General features: G+C 43.6%; 1 protein-coding gene across 3 annotated transcripts in view; it reads right to left on the bottom strand.

The window, feature by feature from the left end:
* Positions 1–2,574: 2,574 nt before the first annotated feature.
* The window catches only part of LOC122943688 (monoacylglycerol lipase abhd6-A-like), a 28,920-nt gene continuing 16,004 nt past the window's right edge, over positions 2,575–15,490 (bottom strand). For all 3 annotated transcript variants that reach the window (XM_044301616.1, XM_044301615.1, XM_044301614.1), the window contains exons 3-9: positions 15,124–15,280; positions 14,165–14,278; positions 10,520–10,652; positions 10,094–10,251; positions 8,232–8,286; positions 6,888–6,988; positions 2,575–4,472 (exon numbers count right to left, since the gene is read on the bottom strand). In XM_044301616.1, the coding sequence (XP_044157551.1) occupies positions 4,296–4,472; positions 6,888–6,988; positions 8,232–8,286; positions 10,094–10,251; positions 10,520–10,652; positions 14,165–14,278; positions 15,124–15,280 (895 nt within the window). In that variant the 3' untranslated portion in view covers positions 2,575–4,295. The remainder of the gene's footprint in view (positions 4,473–6,887; positions 6,989–8,231; positions 8,287–10,093; positions 10,252–10,519; positions 10,653–14,164; positions 14,279–15,123; positions 15,281–15,490) is intronic.

The following is a 15,490-nucleotide window of genomic DNA, read 5'->3' as shown; positions in this document are numbered from 1 at the left end:
CACACAAAGAAAAAAAAATAACACCAGCATTCAACCTTAATCCAGATGAAGGTCTGAGCGGATTTTGATTCCTTCATCTTAATTGTGAGGTGACCCACTCCCTGTGTTTATATCGCAGCGCAAAGAGTGTCTGTAGTATCAGCTCACCGCCTCTCCCTCCCAGCTCGAATGTCTGATCCAAGCCTGCTTGAAGCCCCTGCTGGAAAAACCTCGACCTAAGAAGCAGCATCGTTGCGGACATCACGTCTACAGGGTTGGGTCCAGGACCAGAACGTCACCCTAAGAGGCAAGGTCATTGATGATGTTGTATCTACAGGGCAGAGCCTCTCAAGCCTGGTCATGCCTCAGATGTAGATGTGAGGTCATCAGGACAGGGAACCACCGCAGTGGAAAATGTCACGTGACCGGGATAGAGTGCAGGAAAACGGGGGATTATCGATAAACAATTACTATTAGGGCCCATTCACACATCAGCATTAACTAGTCCACATCCATTCCACAATTTTGCATAACGGGTGTGGACCTATTCATTTCAATGGGGGCCCAAAAAGATGCGGACAGCACACCATTACGCGGCCCCGAAAAAAATAAAAATAAAAATAGGACATGTTCTATTCTTGTCCGCAGCCATGGACAAGAATAGGCATTTTTATCACAGTGCCGACCATGTGCGGTCCGCACATGGTCGGTGTCCGTTTTGCGGACTGAAAAAAAACAAAAAACACTTGCGGACGTGTGAATGGACCCGTAGAAGGCGAAAACGTGCCGCTTCCTGTCAATTGGTGCCGAAAATTGCAAAACCGGAATACTCCTTTAAAAGGGCTTTTCCAGGTTCCAATGGGTGGGGTCTGACGCTACGCATGAACAAGATCACCTGTTCTCTGCAGTCGCTGGTGCCAGAACTACCACTTTGAACAGAGCAGGAAGCACAGCCCCACTCAAAATGCAGTGGCCGTGCCAGGTTACTGCAGCTCAGAGCTCGTGCACACAACCATATGTTTTGCTGTCCGTAAATCGCAGATCCACAAAACAGATTCCAGGCTGAGTGCATGTCACCATTTTTTTCCAACTCCTGTAAAGAGTCCTACCCTTGTCCATAAAACAGACAGAATAGGACATGTTCCATCGTTTTTTGAGGGGCTGGGGAAAAAACATATGGATGCGGCCAACACACAATGTGCTGTCCGCATCTTTTGCAGCCCAATTAATTGGGTCTGATCCACATCTGGTAGTGTGCATGAGGCCTTAAATGGAATTCTCCTGCATGACATAATATTGCTTATTCAAATCATTGGGTAGATTGTCCAATGTCAATGGGCAAATGAGCAGAAGCGATGGGATCTGAATTTCTCCCTTTTTTTCCCCCATATTGCCTTCAGCATGCCAAAATGAGCAGAAAAAACAAAAAGACACAATAGTAACAATGTGTGTATTTATTAAGACAAAAAAGAATTGCATACCGGTCCATGGGTAAAGAAATACAGATGCAAGAGCCATAAAGCCCTGAAATACTGCCCCCTGTGGCCAAATTTCTATGGTAAATACTATATTCATATGGTATCGCCTTATATTGATAAAACTGATATTTATATCATTAGTGCAGATTCGCTAAAACACAACAAAAAAAAAAATATATATATTTATCCATATTTAGGTACTGGAATATCTTATCAGTGGTAGTCTGACTCCCAGTACTCCTCCCAATCTGCTATTTGTGTTATGGTCTCTTAGTATACCAAGCACAGCGCCGTACATTGTATAGTATCCAAGTAGGCAAAGGGTCACTGCGTAGAAAGGCACGCCATAAGGTAAGTACGTCCCAAGAAAAAAAATATAAAACTCCAAAAAGGAGGCTCACTTTTTGCGGTTATGCTGGTATAGGCACAACGCTAATGTTGAGTTGTTGAGATGCAAAGCCTGATTGTCAGGTGTGCTGCCAAGGGGGAGGCCTTAAGGCACAGGTGCCCAAACTCCCAGGAGGACGGATACAGCTTCAGGCCTCCTGCACACGACCGTTGTGTGCACCCGTGGCCGTTGTCCCGTTTAACGTGTTTTTCTGCGGTCCCATTGACTTTCAATGGGTCCGTGGAAAAATCGGAAACTGCACCGTTTGGCAGCCGCGTCCGTGATCCGTGTTTCCTGGCCGTGAAAAAAATATGACCTGTCCTATTTTTTTCACGGCCAACGGTTCACGGACCCATTCAAGTCAATGGGTCCGTGAAAATCACGGATGCACACAAGATTGGCATCTGTGATCCGTGTCCGTGATCCATGTCCGTTTTTTCCTATCATTTCAATGGCAAACTTGACTTAGATTTTTTTTTTCATTTTTCATGTCCGTGGATCCTCCAAAAATCACGGCAGACACAGAAGAAAAAACGGGCACGGATCACGGTACAACGGAACCACGTTTTGCGGGACGTTAAAAAATACTGTCGTGTGCAGGAGGCCTCAAATAAATTCCCCTTTTCTGGCGCAAGGAACCATAACAGCCGGCATAAGGAAAAATCTTTTTTTCTCAGTATAATAAAAATAAATAAAATGAGATAAATAAAAAAAAAATAAAAAAAACGTTTCGGGGATCAACAGGTCCCCTTCATCCAGTTAGGACCTGTTGATCCCCGAAACACGCTGCCTTTTATTTTTATTTGTATTTTATTAATTTAATTATACTGCGAAAATAAAAGAAGATTTTTCCTTCTGCCGGCTGTTATGGTTCATTGCGACAGAAAATGTGAATTTATTTGAAGCTGTACATTGTATAGTGGCTGTGCTTGGTAATGCAGCACAATGGCTATTTCATTGATGGAGGTAATGTATCAGTCCAAGGAAGAGGCCACAGTGCTTGCCTAAATGCCACGACCCCTATCAACAGTTGATTGGCAATGGCACCAGAGGTCGGACCTCCACAGATCTGAAATTAATATAGTCTATCACCTGAAGCTTTTCTCCAGCTTTTCAGATATTAACTTGGTGAAAAAAATAAAAATAAAATAATCACTCGCCTGCTCCCCTCTGCAGGTCCCTGTCCTACAAACTTCCAGGTTCACGTGGTTACTATAGCCAGTAACTGGCCTAAGTAGTGAAATATTCACGAGAGGCACGTAACCCAGCAGCGATGGGCCTCATTCACACATACGTGGATTTTTACGGACCACGGTCAGTTTACAGGACAGGAACTGAAGACCACTGAAGGGAGCTGAAACTGAGCAGATGACCAATTTTTTTTACCACGTACAATAGGGTGGTGTTTTGCGAGATCTTTATACTGACGACCTATCTCCTGAATAAGTCAACAGTATCTGATCGGTGGGGGTCCGCCAGCCACGAAGCACAGCGTCATTCACTTCAATAGGGCTGAGCTGCGCCCAGGCCATGTGACAGATGATCACTGGCCTAGGGAAAGCTGAGTGATCACTGGCCTAGGGAAAGCTACTTTGAATGGTGCTGACCAGTGAGGGTCCCAGGTGTCGGACCCCCACTGATCAGATACTGATAGGATAGGTCATCAGTATAAAGTGTTCAGAAAACCCTTCTAAAGTCTAAAAATATGGATAACCCTTTTAAGGTACAGTATGACGATTAGATGTACTAATTGAGTGCCGATCGGCATTAGATCGCCAATTAGCACTCGTTTATGTACAATTACCAGTCCACGTAGATGGACCATTGGGTACTAATTCCACAGGGAAATGACTTGGGCGATAAACAGCCATGCAGTGCTCATTGTATAGCAGCAGAATCATCCATCATGGGCACAGTGTCAATGCTGATTTGTATATGACGTTCTCCTCATAAAACTGCTTGGAAGGCACAATACCCAGATATAAGCGCACACACTGCAAGTGGTGCAATGTTTTTATAGGTCTCTGCCAGGTAAAGTGGCCAATATAATTGTGAAATTGTCTCACCGCTTATCACTATTAATGGGATTCTCTTACTTGACTTTTTTATATCTTTTAATTTATGACCAAATTCATCACGCTTCTATCATTACAGAGCATCGGGTCATTGGACTCTGGAGTATTGTATCAGTTGGAATGAAGGCTTTAACTATTACATTGCCAGCGAGCACCAGTTACAACAAAACAGCCTTTGTCAATGCCACAGCTTGCGACACCCATTGTGCGCAACCCCGCTGATCTGGAAGTCATCTGAATTCAGACACAGTTCTGGTCGTCTGGTCTTCACAAGGAACTAAGCTACTTTCCTAGAAGTTCTACATGATCCCCTGAGACACTCAGAGAAATACAGTATGGAGAAGACCATAAGGAGTCCTGAGCCTTCCTGAAGGTTTAATCATGCTTCTTATTGTTCTCTGTGCTTTGCAAGGAAGATAAAAAGTCCGCCATCAGTTTTGCAGATTTTCGAGGTCGTTCCATCACTACTGAGTGTCCGCAGTTCTCCAGTATTTCCACTTGGCTTCCTGGTATGGCATTAGCCAAGACTTCTGCTCCAGAAACATCAAGAACCTTTAGATAAAAGAATAAAACAACTTATTGCAGCGTCTTAAGCCTGTATTAGACCGGCAGATGATTGCTAAAGAGCATTCGTAGCAAGGTTCATTAGCCATCATCTGGCAGTCTAAGGGCAGGTTCACATGAACGTTGTGAATTCCGTTATTGCTTTCGGTTACAACGGAAAATAATGGAATTTGTAAGACGGAATAAAAATAAAAAAAAGAAACCTTTTGATCCGTCATAATAGAGGTCTATGGGCAGCACAACGGATCTGTCTGGTTTCCGTTATGCAGGACGGAAGATACATTTTCCACAGAGACCACAGTAACGATGGACATGCTCAATCTTTTTTCAAATCCATATCATATGAACTTTGGTGCAGATTTCCACATAAAACAATGGCAGGATTTTCCAATAGATCCCTTATCAAAAATCCGCCATGTAATTTCCCCCTAGCCATTCACTTGAAGGGCTGATATTTAAAGGGCATCTGTCAGCAGATTTGTCCCTATGACACTGGCTGACCTGTTACATGTGCGCTTGGCAGCTGAAGGCATCTGTGTTGGTCCCATGTTCATATGTGTCCGCATTAAAGGGTTTCCACCACTTGCTTTGCACACATTTTTTAAACCAAACGGCCGAACAGAAGAATATAATACTTAGCTTGTATTGTACATCAGACACTAGCGGATCGCTAGTGTCTGAAAACAAAATGTGCGCAAAGCAAGTGGTAGAAACCCTTTAAGCTTTAATATATGCAAATGAGCCTCTAGGAGCAACTGGGGGACCAGGCAGTGAAAACATCACCACACCTGTCCTTGTCAAAGTGCAGAGGGCGCAGCAGTTGCAGAGAGAGCAGAGCCTTTAGGTGTAACAGTAACGCCCCCGTTGCTCCTAGAGGCTCATTTGCATATATTAAAACATCATTGTTCTCAGCAATGTGGACACATATGACCATGGGACCAACACAGATGCCTTCAGCTGCCAAGCGCACATGTAACAGGTCAGCCAGTGTCATAGGTACAAATCTGCTGACAGATGTCCTTTAAATACCGCATCACCCTTGCAGTGGCCGCTGCTGGAGAAATGCATGACTAGCTGGAGCTTCCCCTCAAAGTCATAGGAAAAGCAAAAAAATACAACACAATAGCAATATGTATTGTAATTAACACACACACACACACACACACACACACACACACACAATAAGTGCATCCTGGTGGATATGTATAGAAATACAGCATTATAAGTCAAAATCTTTAGAATCGGAATAAAGTGTCTGTGGATCACTACAGCTTAGTAATGGATTCAAGGTGCCCTTGGTTTATGTGACCCACCCTAGTCACGGAAAGATTGCGAAAGATATCAAGATTAAACCAGGCACTCAATATGGAGATAAAACGATCAAACTATATTTATTAAAGGGATTAATTCCCACAATCACGATATATATGCAAAAAAATGTACAATAAAATACCAATAAAATAACATAAAATCACATAATTCACTAAGAGAAAACGTATCACATAGCAGCAATATACGTATACTTTCTAACAATGATGCGGTTTGAAATTAAATACCGCAACCCTTGTTCCAGTCTGGAAGAAATCGCAATTCCATGTATCGTAACAAGTCTTATGAACATAAAGCTCAGAGCAGGCATCCCTGCATAAAAAGCCACAAACGAAGTTCTGTGAGCGGATATCCAGGTGACATCGTTCCCACAGCACATCTCCTTAGGTCCGGACGTAGGATAAGGACATACTGGACAGGTAAAACAAAGCAACACAGTTGCTCAAACAGGTGGGACGCCACCTTGTTACACTTTGTGACCACCGATTTAAGACCGACGCATGTTCATAAGACTTGTTACGATACATGGAATTGCGATTTCTTCCAGACTGGAACAAGGGTTGCGGTATTTAATTTCAAACCGCATCATTGTTAGAAAGTATACGTATATTGCTGCTATGTGATAAGTTTTCTCTTAGTGAATTATGTGATTTTATGGTATTTTATTGCATATATATCGTGATTGTGGGAATTAATCCCTTAATAAATAGTTTGATCGATTTATCTCCATATTGAGTGCCTGGTTTAATCTGGATATCTTTCAAAATCTTCAAAATACTGCAAAATATCAGCACTATATGGCATATTATATTTCTTTACATCCTCTATTAGAAGAATGCTGAACCTGCAACTCCTGTATAGCTTTAGTAGGGGCTTGCAAATGACAGGAGATGTGGAAAGCTGGTAAGACATTTATAGCGTATCTCAGATATGTAATAAATCTCTTTCAATGGAATGCCCCTTTAATCTGTAAAATGCCATTTATTACAGTTTTCACTGATAGGATCAGTTCTAGGGATTTTCTTATACATTTTCTCTTTAGTTACCATTGTAAAGTATAAGCAAGACACATACCTGGTCCTGTCTGCCCCATATTATTTGAGTAGGAGCAGTAATTTTATGCATGTTGTCCTGTAGAGAGTAACGCGACTTCTCTTCTACAAGATCTAAAAATACTAAACAATGAAGACTGTGTTAATTATCATTTTCAGGATAATATAATACATGTTATTTATCATGCTAAAACATCAGATGAAAGTATTGGAAGGTTTATCTCATGAAGACAACTATTTTTCAGATGGAAGCTGTCGATCAGCTGATCGCTGCGATTCTGGCTTCAGAATACCCTAGTGACAATGGTGGCCACTGCAGGAAAAATGTGGTATTACATGGCAGGTATTTAAAAAAAATGGCCAGCCATGTGGTGATATGTATCCATGAAAGGAGGCCCCACAGCAAAGTATAAGATGAGCCCATCACACAGCTAGGTTTGGTCACTGAAGGAACTGATGTTTGTTCTCTCTTTGCATGACATTTCAGCCAACTGACCACCCTTTTAAACGGGCAGTTCCATTGGACAGTGGAGTCACATGGAGAACCTTGTCATCTAGTAACCAAGGGGATGAATCCAACCGGAGCTGAACATCCTCTCCACAAGGGCCCAATAACATCCACACGGTTTTGTGGTTAATAGATGGGGCTAATAGATGGGGGGGGGGGGGGGGGTCTTAAATGGCGGCTCACCCCTTTATGCTCTACACATGTCCAAAAGTCTTCCCTTCAAGAGACTACCCCTTTTAAAAGGACACTTTCATGGCATACAAACGTCTTTGAATGTGGAGGTCTGTTTTTTTTCTGATCTTTTTGTATGCTATATACAAAAAAAATAAAAAAAATTACTTAAAGGGGGTGTGCCAAGTTTTGAAGTTATTCCCTATCCACTGACCGCTGGGACCCCCACCAATCCTGATCAGATGGAGCGGCAGGTCGGGCATGTGCCCTGCTGCTCCATTCACGCTCTATAAGACCACCAGAGGTAGGCGAGTACAGCACTTGGCGGTCCCTTAGAGAATGAATGAAGCACCAGTGCACATGCCCGACCTGCCACTCCATCATATCAGAGGAATGACCCCCGTTCTGAGGATCCATTGGGGCCCCAGTGGTCAGACCCCCACTTATCAGTTAGTTATCCTCTCTGTGGATAGGGGATGACTTCAAAACTTGGAACAACCCTTTAATGGTTTAGTTTCATAATCATAAAACAATATGAGTGATGACAGACTATTCCCTGCCAAATATCCATCCATTATTCACGATATCATGATGGGTTTTACAAGCGGTAATAAAACGCCCATTCATTTCAAGCCGCGTTCATACATTAGTAATAAGCAGGTTTGTGCGCTGCAGATTATTACTTGCCTTTTCTATAAAAGTCATTGTGAGGAATGCGAACTTCAAGAAACCCTTGTAAGACCTAAAATGAAAGACAGATGATGGGAATTGGATATAAAGTGTATACTGTTACTATAGTACGGCGAAAAATCGCGAGTGTTCCCGTAACGCACCCGCACATTTTCCCGCAACGCCTGTCTGAAAGAGGCCTAAGGGAGCATTTACACGACTATGTACGGTATGTTGCGGTCCGCAAAAAATACAGTTGACGTCCGTCTTGCATGAGTTTTACTTGCAGACCAGTTGTAACAATGCCTATTGTCCACAAAACTGACAATAGGACAGGTTCTAGCTTTTCTCGCGGGACTGCAGAACGGACATATGGACGCAGACAGCTGTCCACATTTTTTTGCGGCCCAATTGAAATAAATGGGTCTGCATCCGATTCGCAAGAAAGGCGGATGAGTGGCAGACCAAAAATACGTTCGTGTGAATAAAGCCTAAACAGGATTTTAGAGAGGTTTTAAATTACGTGCATTTCTTATGGATGGCTCAGGGTAAAGTAATATTTCATATCATCTGGAACCAGATACACAGGGGACACGGTTAGTAGGGCAGAGAACTGACGGCCACAGAATTCCGTGCCAGACCTACAACTATGCGCCATCTGTGCCCAGACCTGTACAGAGCTGATTATGTACGCCGACATATACGATGGGAGCTACATAATATCATAATCGTGGAGACTGTGCCTGGTTTTCTGAAATAGCTGTACAGTTGGACAATATGTATAAAAAAAAGTAACAGCAGTTTGCCCTAAAATAAAATCTAAAGAAAAAAAAATAATGTTTTTTTTTTAACCAACATGGACACCGATAGGAGCTGCTGAGCAGTATCCCAAGAATCCCTGTTGGCAATCAGCCATTTTATCAGTGATATCACTCCTGTTTATGTATTTCTGCAAAACCCTATAGTAGCCATAACGGCAGCAGCCATTTTGGTTGTCACCTCTGACTGGTTGCTATGCTACACAATTGCCCCTTTTCTCTCCGTTTTAATACCATGGGCCTCATGGATGGACGACTGCCAAAGAAAACTGGTCCTGTTCCCCATAGCAACCAATCAAATATCAGCTTTAGTTTTGTAAACTGATCTGGGAAAATGAAAGCTGCACTGTGATTGGTTGCTATGGGCAACAGGACCAGCACTTCTATTAAAAGTGGTTTTCCGGTAAGAAAAGATGAATGAGCTATCCTCAGGTCCGGTGGGCGCGGGGGCCCCCCTGGAACAGGGAATGGGACTCGGTTTCCCGCCGATTTGATAATGACCACCTATCCTGGATAACACCTTTAATTCCTAAAAAAACCCACTTTAAGACAGTTTTGATAACTTAGGCCGATGATGGCAACCAATCAAATCAGTGCTTTCAATTTCTTTGCTGCCACGAGACAAATGGGAGCTGCAGTCTGATTGGCTGATATGTTACTACGGGCGATACTTTGATTTTTATCAGTGCTGGGTAAGTGCTCATTCAGACGGCCGTATGTTGCTTTCCGCATCTGATCCGCAATTTGCGGATTAGATGTAGACCCATTCACTTCTATGGGGCCCCAAAAGATGCGGACAGCACACTGTGTGCTGTCTGCATCTTTTCTTCCATACCACAGCCCCCGCAAGATAAAACGTGTCCTATCTTTGTCAGTGAAAATCAGGACGTGACCCTATTGAATTCTATGGGTCCGAAAAATGTGCAAGTGCAATCATGCTGAACTGTCCGCAGAAAAACAGATCCGCATTTTTGCAGACCGCTGTTTGAATGCGCCCTAAAGCTAATAGAAATTATAGCGTAATACAGGAAATATTGAACCGTTATAGGCATCATTACTCGCCTGCTGAGGGATCTTGAAGCGAACGTATGAACAAAGCTTCAGCATTTGCTCCATTTCTTCAGCAGTGGAAGGAATAAGGAGGATTTTTGCGTCGTCACCAGAATCCTTGACCTCATTCAGATGTTTCAGAAATTTGCTGTCCTTAGGATGCTGCAAACCTGGTTTTGTACAAATTGGGGGGACAGGACAAACGAATAGAGGTTACAGATGCCATATACAAACCACAATACCCTATATAAAAATAGTAAAACAGCAGCACCCCTGTTGTGCACGATATTGCAGCTCTGTCCAAGTGATTGCAACAGAGCTGAGCTGTAATACCAGAGACAACCCATAGCCAGGGGTGGTGCTGTTTTTGGAAGGCGGCATGCCAACCTATAATAGACCTGCCGGTAGAGATTGTTAACACGCAGTCAGTGCATTTACCTGCAGGGCAGATGAGAGTCAGGCTGGAGATGTCAGAGGGATACAGGGAAGCATAGACCCCAGCGACACATCCCCCCATGGACGTGCCCACAAGATGGAACGGCTTTTTATTCAAATTTATGCTTTCAACAAACTGTCGAACAAAGAAAAATATAAAAAAATATATAAATTTTTTATACTATCTTCATTTAAAGAACAAATCAGGAATGAATGGAAAGACTCATACTTATCAAGTAATGAATTTATGGGCCAGGGGCACTTTTGCTAACATTATTTTATGGCTCCAGTGCATTTCAAATAAAACCTAATGCAAGCACTGAACTAAAAATACCCTAACGTTTTGTGTATACAGCTCCCATGCAGACCAATGTGTCTCCATGGTTACACACTACAGACAATTCTGCACTAATATTACTCTCTTCTATTTGTCCCCATTTCTGTCAAGCTGAAGGCTTAAACCCGATGCATAAAAGTCCACTTAAATGTTGACCTTGACATTAGAGGGCCATACATCCCATATGGCAAAATGGCTGTCTGGGATTTTAATTCTGCTGACCTAACCTAGGGACAGGCCATTAATATCCGATCGGACGGGGCCCTCCTGGCATCCCTGCTGATCAGCTGTTGCAGAGGCTGCAGTGCTTGGCTCACCCCATTCAAGTGAATTAAGCTGCAGTACCAAGCACAGCCACTATACAATGAATAGCACTGTGCTTGGTGCAGTATGCAGAGCTGAAACCCACCAATCTGATATTGCAGCACCAGGTAGGGGCAAGAGGTGGACAGTGGAAGGGCCATAGACAATGAGCACTTTCATTGTGGCAAAGGGGTTAGGTTAAGAAATTGGCATGGGGAGGGAGGGGGGGAGGGCAGAGCCAGTTTTCGCCTCAGGCAGCAGAAAGTCTAGGTGCACCCCTGATTTTATTCCGTTGTTGGGTTCAGTTTTGAAAAATATATACAAGGTGACCAGAGCTGCCATGACACAACACTGGGGAAGCAACCTAGCAGTCCCTGCTGCCTGGCTAAGCCCCTTTGGCCCTGTGTCGCATTCCCCCCACAAGTACAGCACTTACGCAACAGAGACCATCACACAGCCATGTGAACCGATGGAAAAAAACACCACTTCATGTGCTCATGGGGGAAAAGGATCTGGACCAGGGCCAAGGGAGCTTAGACCAGTAGAAGGGTTGCTTTTGGGCTGCTTGGTTGGCCCCCTCGGCTAACAGAATAGGGACTCACATAAAAGAGGTTGCCTTAAAGTAGCCACTGGCCTCACACAGTTTCATTAAAAGGTGTAAAATGAACCTCATGTTCAAAAAAAAACATTTTCTCAGCAGCAGTAGATCACTGAAAATATTTTAGTCAATCTACTGACTATTGCCACACACTGAATCTGTCAGGGAGCTGCTCTGACGGCTCAATCTGTAACCCTTATCTGTCCTTTCCTGACAGATCAAACACTCACTTAAAGGGATTGTCTGGGTTCAGAGCTGACCCGGGCATATCCCCTTCTTCACCCAGGCAGCCCCTCTGAGTTGAACAGCGGAGCATTTCATCTCAAAGGCTTTTTCCGCAGATCCAATGACGTACCGGTTCTCACCACGGGAATGCTAGGCGGAAGCTTCCGCCTAGCAGTGAGCCCGGTGATGTCACCGGCACTAATGGGCAGGCTTTAGCGCTGCCCTAGCCTGCAAAACAGCTAGGGCAGCGCTAAAGCACACCCATCAGTGCCAGCGGCGTCACCAGGAACACTGCTAGGTGGAATCCTCAGCCTTGCAGTCTAAAAATATAAACAAAAACAACCTTTGCCCTGAGTGATGCAGCGCAGGGTAAGGGAGAGCACCGGCGCATTTCCACTCAGAGGGGCTGCCTGGGTGAAGGGGATATGTCAGCTCTGAGCCCGGACAACACCTTTAAGCAAACAGTCTGATTAGAATTGACCTATTATGAGTGCTTGAGAGCTGCCAGGATTTCAGAGACAAGGGCTACAAATCCAAAGGTAGAGAGCAATCGTCTATAGACGATTCACACTGAAACTGAAAGCTGCACGGCAGTTTTTTTTTTTATAAAGACCAATTGAAAAAAATATTTTAGCCCAAAAGGTGTCCATAGCTTTTAAATCGTACTTATTAGCTGCAAAAACCCTGGCTTATTACCCATTCACTTTACTAATCGTAGAAATGAAAAAAAAATTTTTTATTTATTAGCCTTTTTCTTTGTAGACTGGTTGATCTGACATTCTGTCGAGCAGGTGTTACATAAAAGTCAGGACTCTATTTAAAAAGGGATTATTATAGTTTGAAGTCATCGTGATTTTGTCTTTCGCTTTTTTTATTCCTTCTATTAAGTGAAAAGATGAAGCAGATGGAATGTAATCATCTTACGTGCAGCATGGCAGGGAAGATTTTAATCTCTAAAGAATTACAGAGCTGTGGCATATCTCTGAGTGAGAGGGTGACATGTGCTTATCCACAAGTGCAATCTATCAAAGTGCTATTAATGTGATTGTGTCCAGGCTTCTTTTTGCCTTTACATTTGTAAAATACCTTATGCAATGTTTTGCATGGAAGCCCGATATCTGTCAAGGTTCAATGTCCTCTGAAAATACGGATTCCTGGTGCTTTATAATAGACAGATACAGTGGCGTAACTAGAGTGCTATGGGCCCAATGGCAAACTTTGGATCGGAGCCCCTTCCTCTCAGCTTGCCCGGTCGCACACGGTGTCCGCAATTGTCACACCCCTGGTTCCTGATCGCCCAGTAATGCCCCAAGTAATCTCTCACTGCCCCCCAGTAGTGGCCCCCAGTCTTCATGTAACGCGGCCTGGCATTTTCACTGTACTTAATGCTGGGCCCAGTCAGAGCGCTCATCTCACCTGCATGATATGCACTCCTGTCTCTGGCGCTGCCTTACTAAAACAAGTCACAAATTAAGCAGGTGGGCGGAGCCTGACTAACATAGGTTAAGCTCCACCCACCTGCTTAATTTGTGACTAGTTTTATAGTGTGGCAGCGCCGGGGCCTGATGCTGGAGGCCTAGAGACTACATGTAAATGAAAATGCATTAAGGGGTTAAAAGGGGTTTTCCAGTCTCCCGGTATTGCTGACCAATCCTCAGGATAGGTCATCAATATCCGATTGGTGGGGTTCCGACACCTCGCACTCCACCAATCAGCTGTTCCCTGTAGCCTCCAGTGCTGAAAGGAGAGCTTTGAACGTAGCCAGAAGCACAGCGCTGTTCAAAGTGTAGTGGCTGTGCCGGGTTACTGCAGCTCCGCTACCATTCAAGGTGCTTCTTCTGGAGTTGGCGGGTGCAGGTAAAGCAGATCATGGTGATGGGGAAAGTTGGACCATCGATATATTGATGACTTAGCCTGAGCCTGGAAAACCAGATAAAATTTTGAGAGGTCAAACCTCACCGCTATTAACTGCCATGTTGGAGCTTCCACATCAGTGTACTATTACTGGATGGGAAGTACAGGAGAGACAGAATCTGTGTCTCTACTGCCTCTCTTTTCTGTTTAATATATTGCTAATATCAGTTATCGGGTTATCAGCTGGTAATACAGGCTCATCATACAATTTAAGGGCATGAATTAAAAGCACTCCCTAAGAGACCCTCCCTTCATTATATTTAATACGTACCTGGTGTATTCTTTTCGCCTGCCCACTGAAGGTGTAGTCATCTAAAGCGGAGCGCGTGGTTCCCTCATGTCCAGGCATATCCACACAAATCACGTGCAAGTTTTTAGGAAGGAACTGTAAGAAGTATGGAATTGAGAGTCAGCTTAAGTGTTAGGCTAGTTCCACACCTGCAGTTAAGCCAGATACTGCCGCTCACCGCCAGTCCCTTTTGACTATAATTTGATTCGGACAATTTCTGGCACAAGCACAACATTTTGGCCGGAGAAAAAAAAAAAAAAAAAAAAAAAAAAAAATGATTCTTTTAGTCAATGGACTCCGACGGTGCGCAGCCATATTCGGCTATGCTGGATACAGTGAACTCCAGCAATTTGTTCCTCTGCCAGAATAACCTGCCAGATAGCTTTACTAATTTAAGGATTACAGATCATTTAGGCCCTGATTTATCAAAACTAGCAAGTGCTACACCGGTCTTGATAGGGCCTGCACTGCCAGAGAAGGCATGTCATTCATATATTACATGCCTTCTCTGCCAGTCTGTGCCCAGTGTTAAATCAGATTTCAGCTATTATTTACACCAGTTTCTAGAGTAAATAATGATGAATATGCCAAGGGCAATGGGCCCGCCCAGACCTTGCCCTCACCATGCCCCTTTTCAGAAACTGCCAACGGTGGCTTAAAAAAAAAAAAAAATGTATATAAAAATCGCAGCTGCAACTAATAAAAGTGGCAAAATCAAAAGGAATATTCTCAAGAAAGATTTATTTTTTTGGGAGAGTGCACTTGTAGACTCTTCTAGATCACAAAGGAGAGAGACAGCGGCTATCCAACAATTGGGAGCCCCAGACCTTTGTGGCTTAATCTAGAAAAATCTATGCCTTCGGTTAGAATACCCCTTTAAAGAACCCCAACGAAAGACTAGTGCAATGAAATATGGAAGGCAATACAGATATCCCACCCACCTTGGCTATAGCCAGCCACATGTCTTTATGAGCAGAGAACCCATGTAACATGAGGATTGATGGCTTTGGCCCTGGTCGTCCACGGGATGTGTAACAGAAGGTGTAGTTCTCACAGGTGACATACTTGACCTGCATCCCCAAGGCCCTTCTCCAGTACCTGAAATGGAACCACAAAAATGTTACCACTGGTCTTAATACAAGAACCTTGTCCAGAGCAGGATCAAAGTCTGGAAAGTCCATTTATTTATTTTTAAAGACACGAAGTTAAGAGAAAATTCTGCTATATGACGCCTAAATAGCATAGCCATATAGTGTCAAACTGTCATATTGTGCCTAACACAACAGTTCCTGCATATCTTATATTCAT

This window comes from Bufo gargarizans, chromosome 7 (assembly GCF_014858855.1).
Source record: "Bufo gargarizans isolate SCDJY-AF-19 chromosome 7, ASM1485885v1, whole genome shotgun sequence".
NCBI classification, from domain to species: Eukaryota; Metazoa; Chordata; class Amphibia; order Anura; family Bufonidae; genus Bufo; species Bufo gargarizans.
Note: the sequence above shows the minus strand (reverse complement) of the source record. Positions and strands in the feature narration are given on the sequence as shown.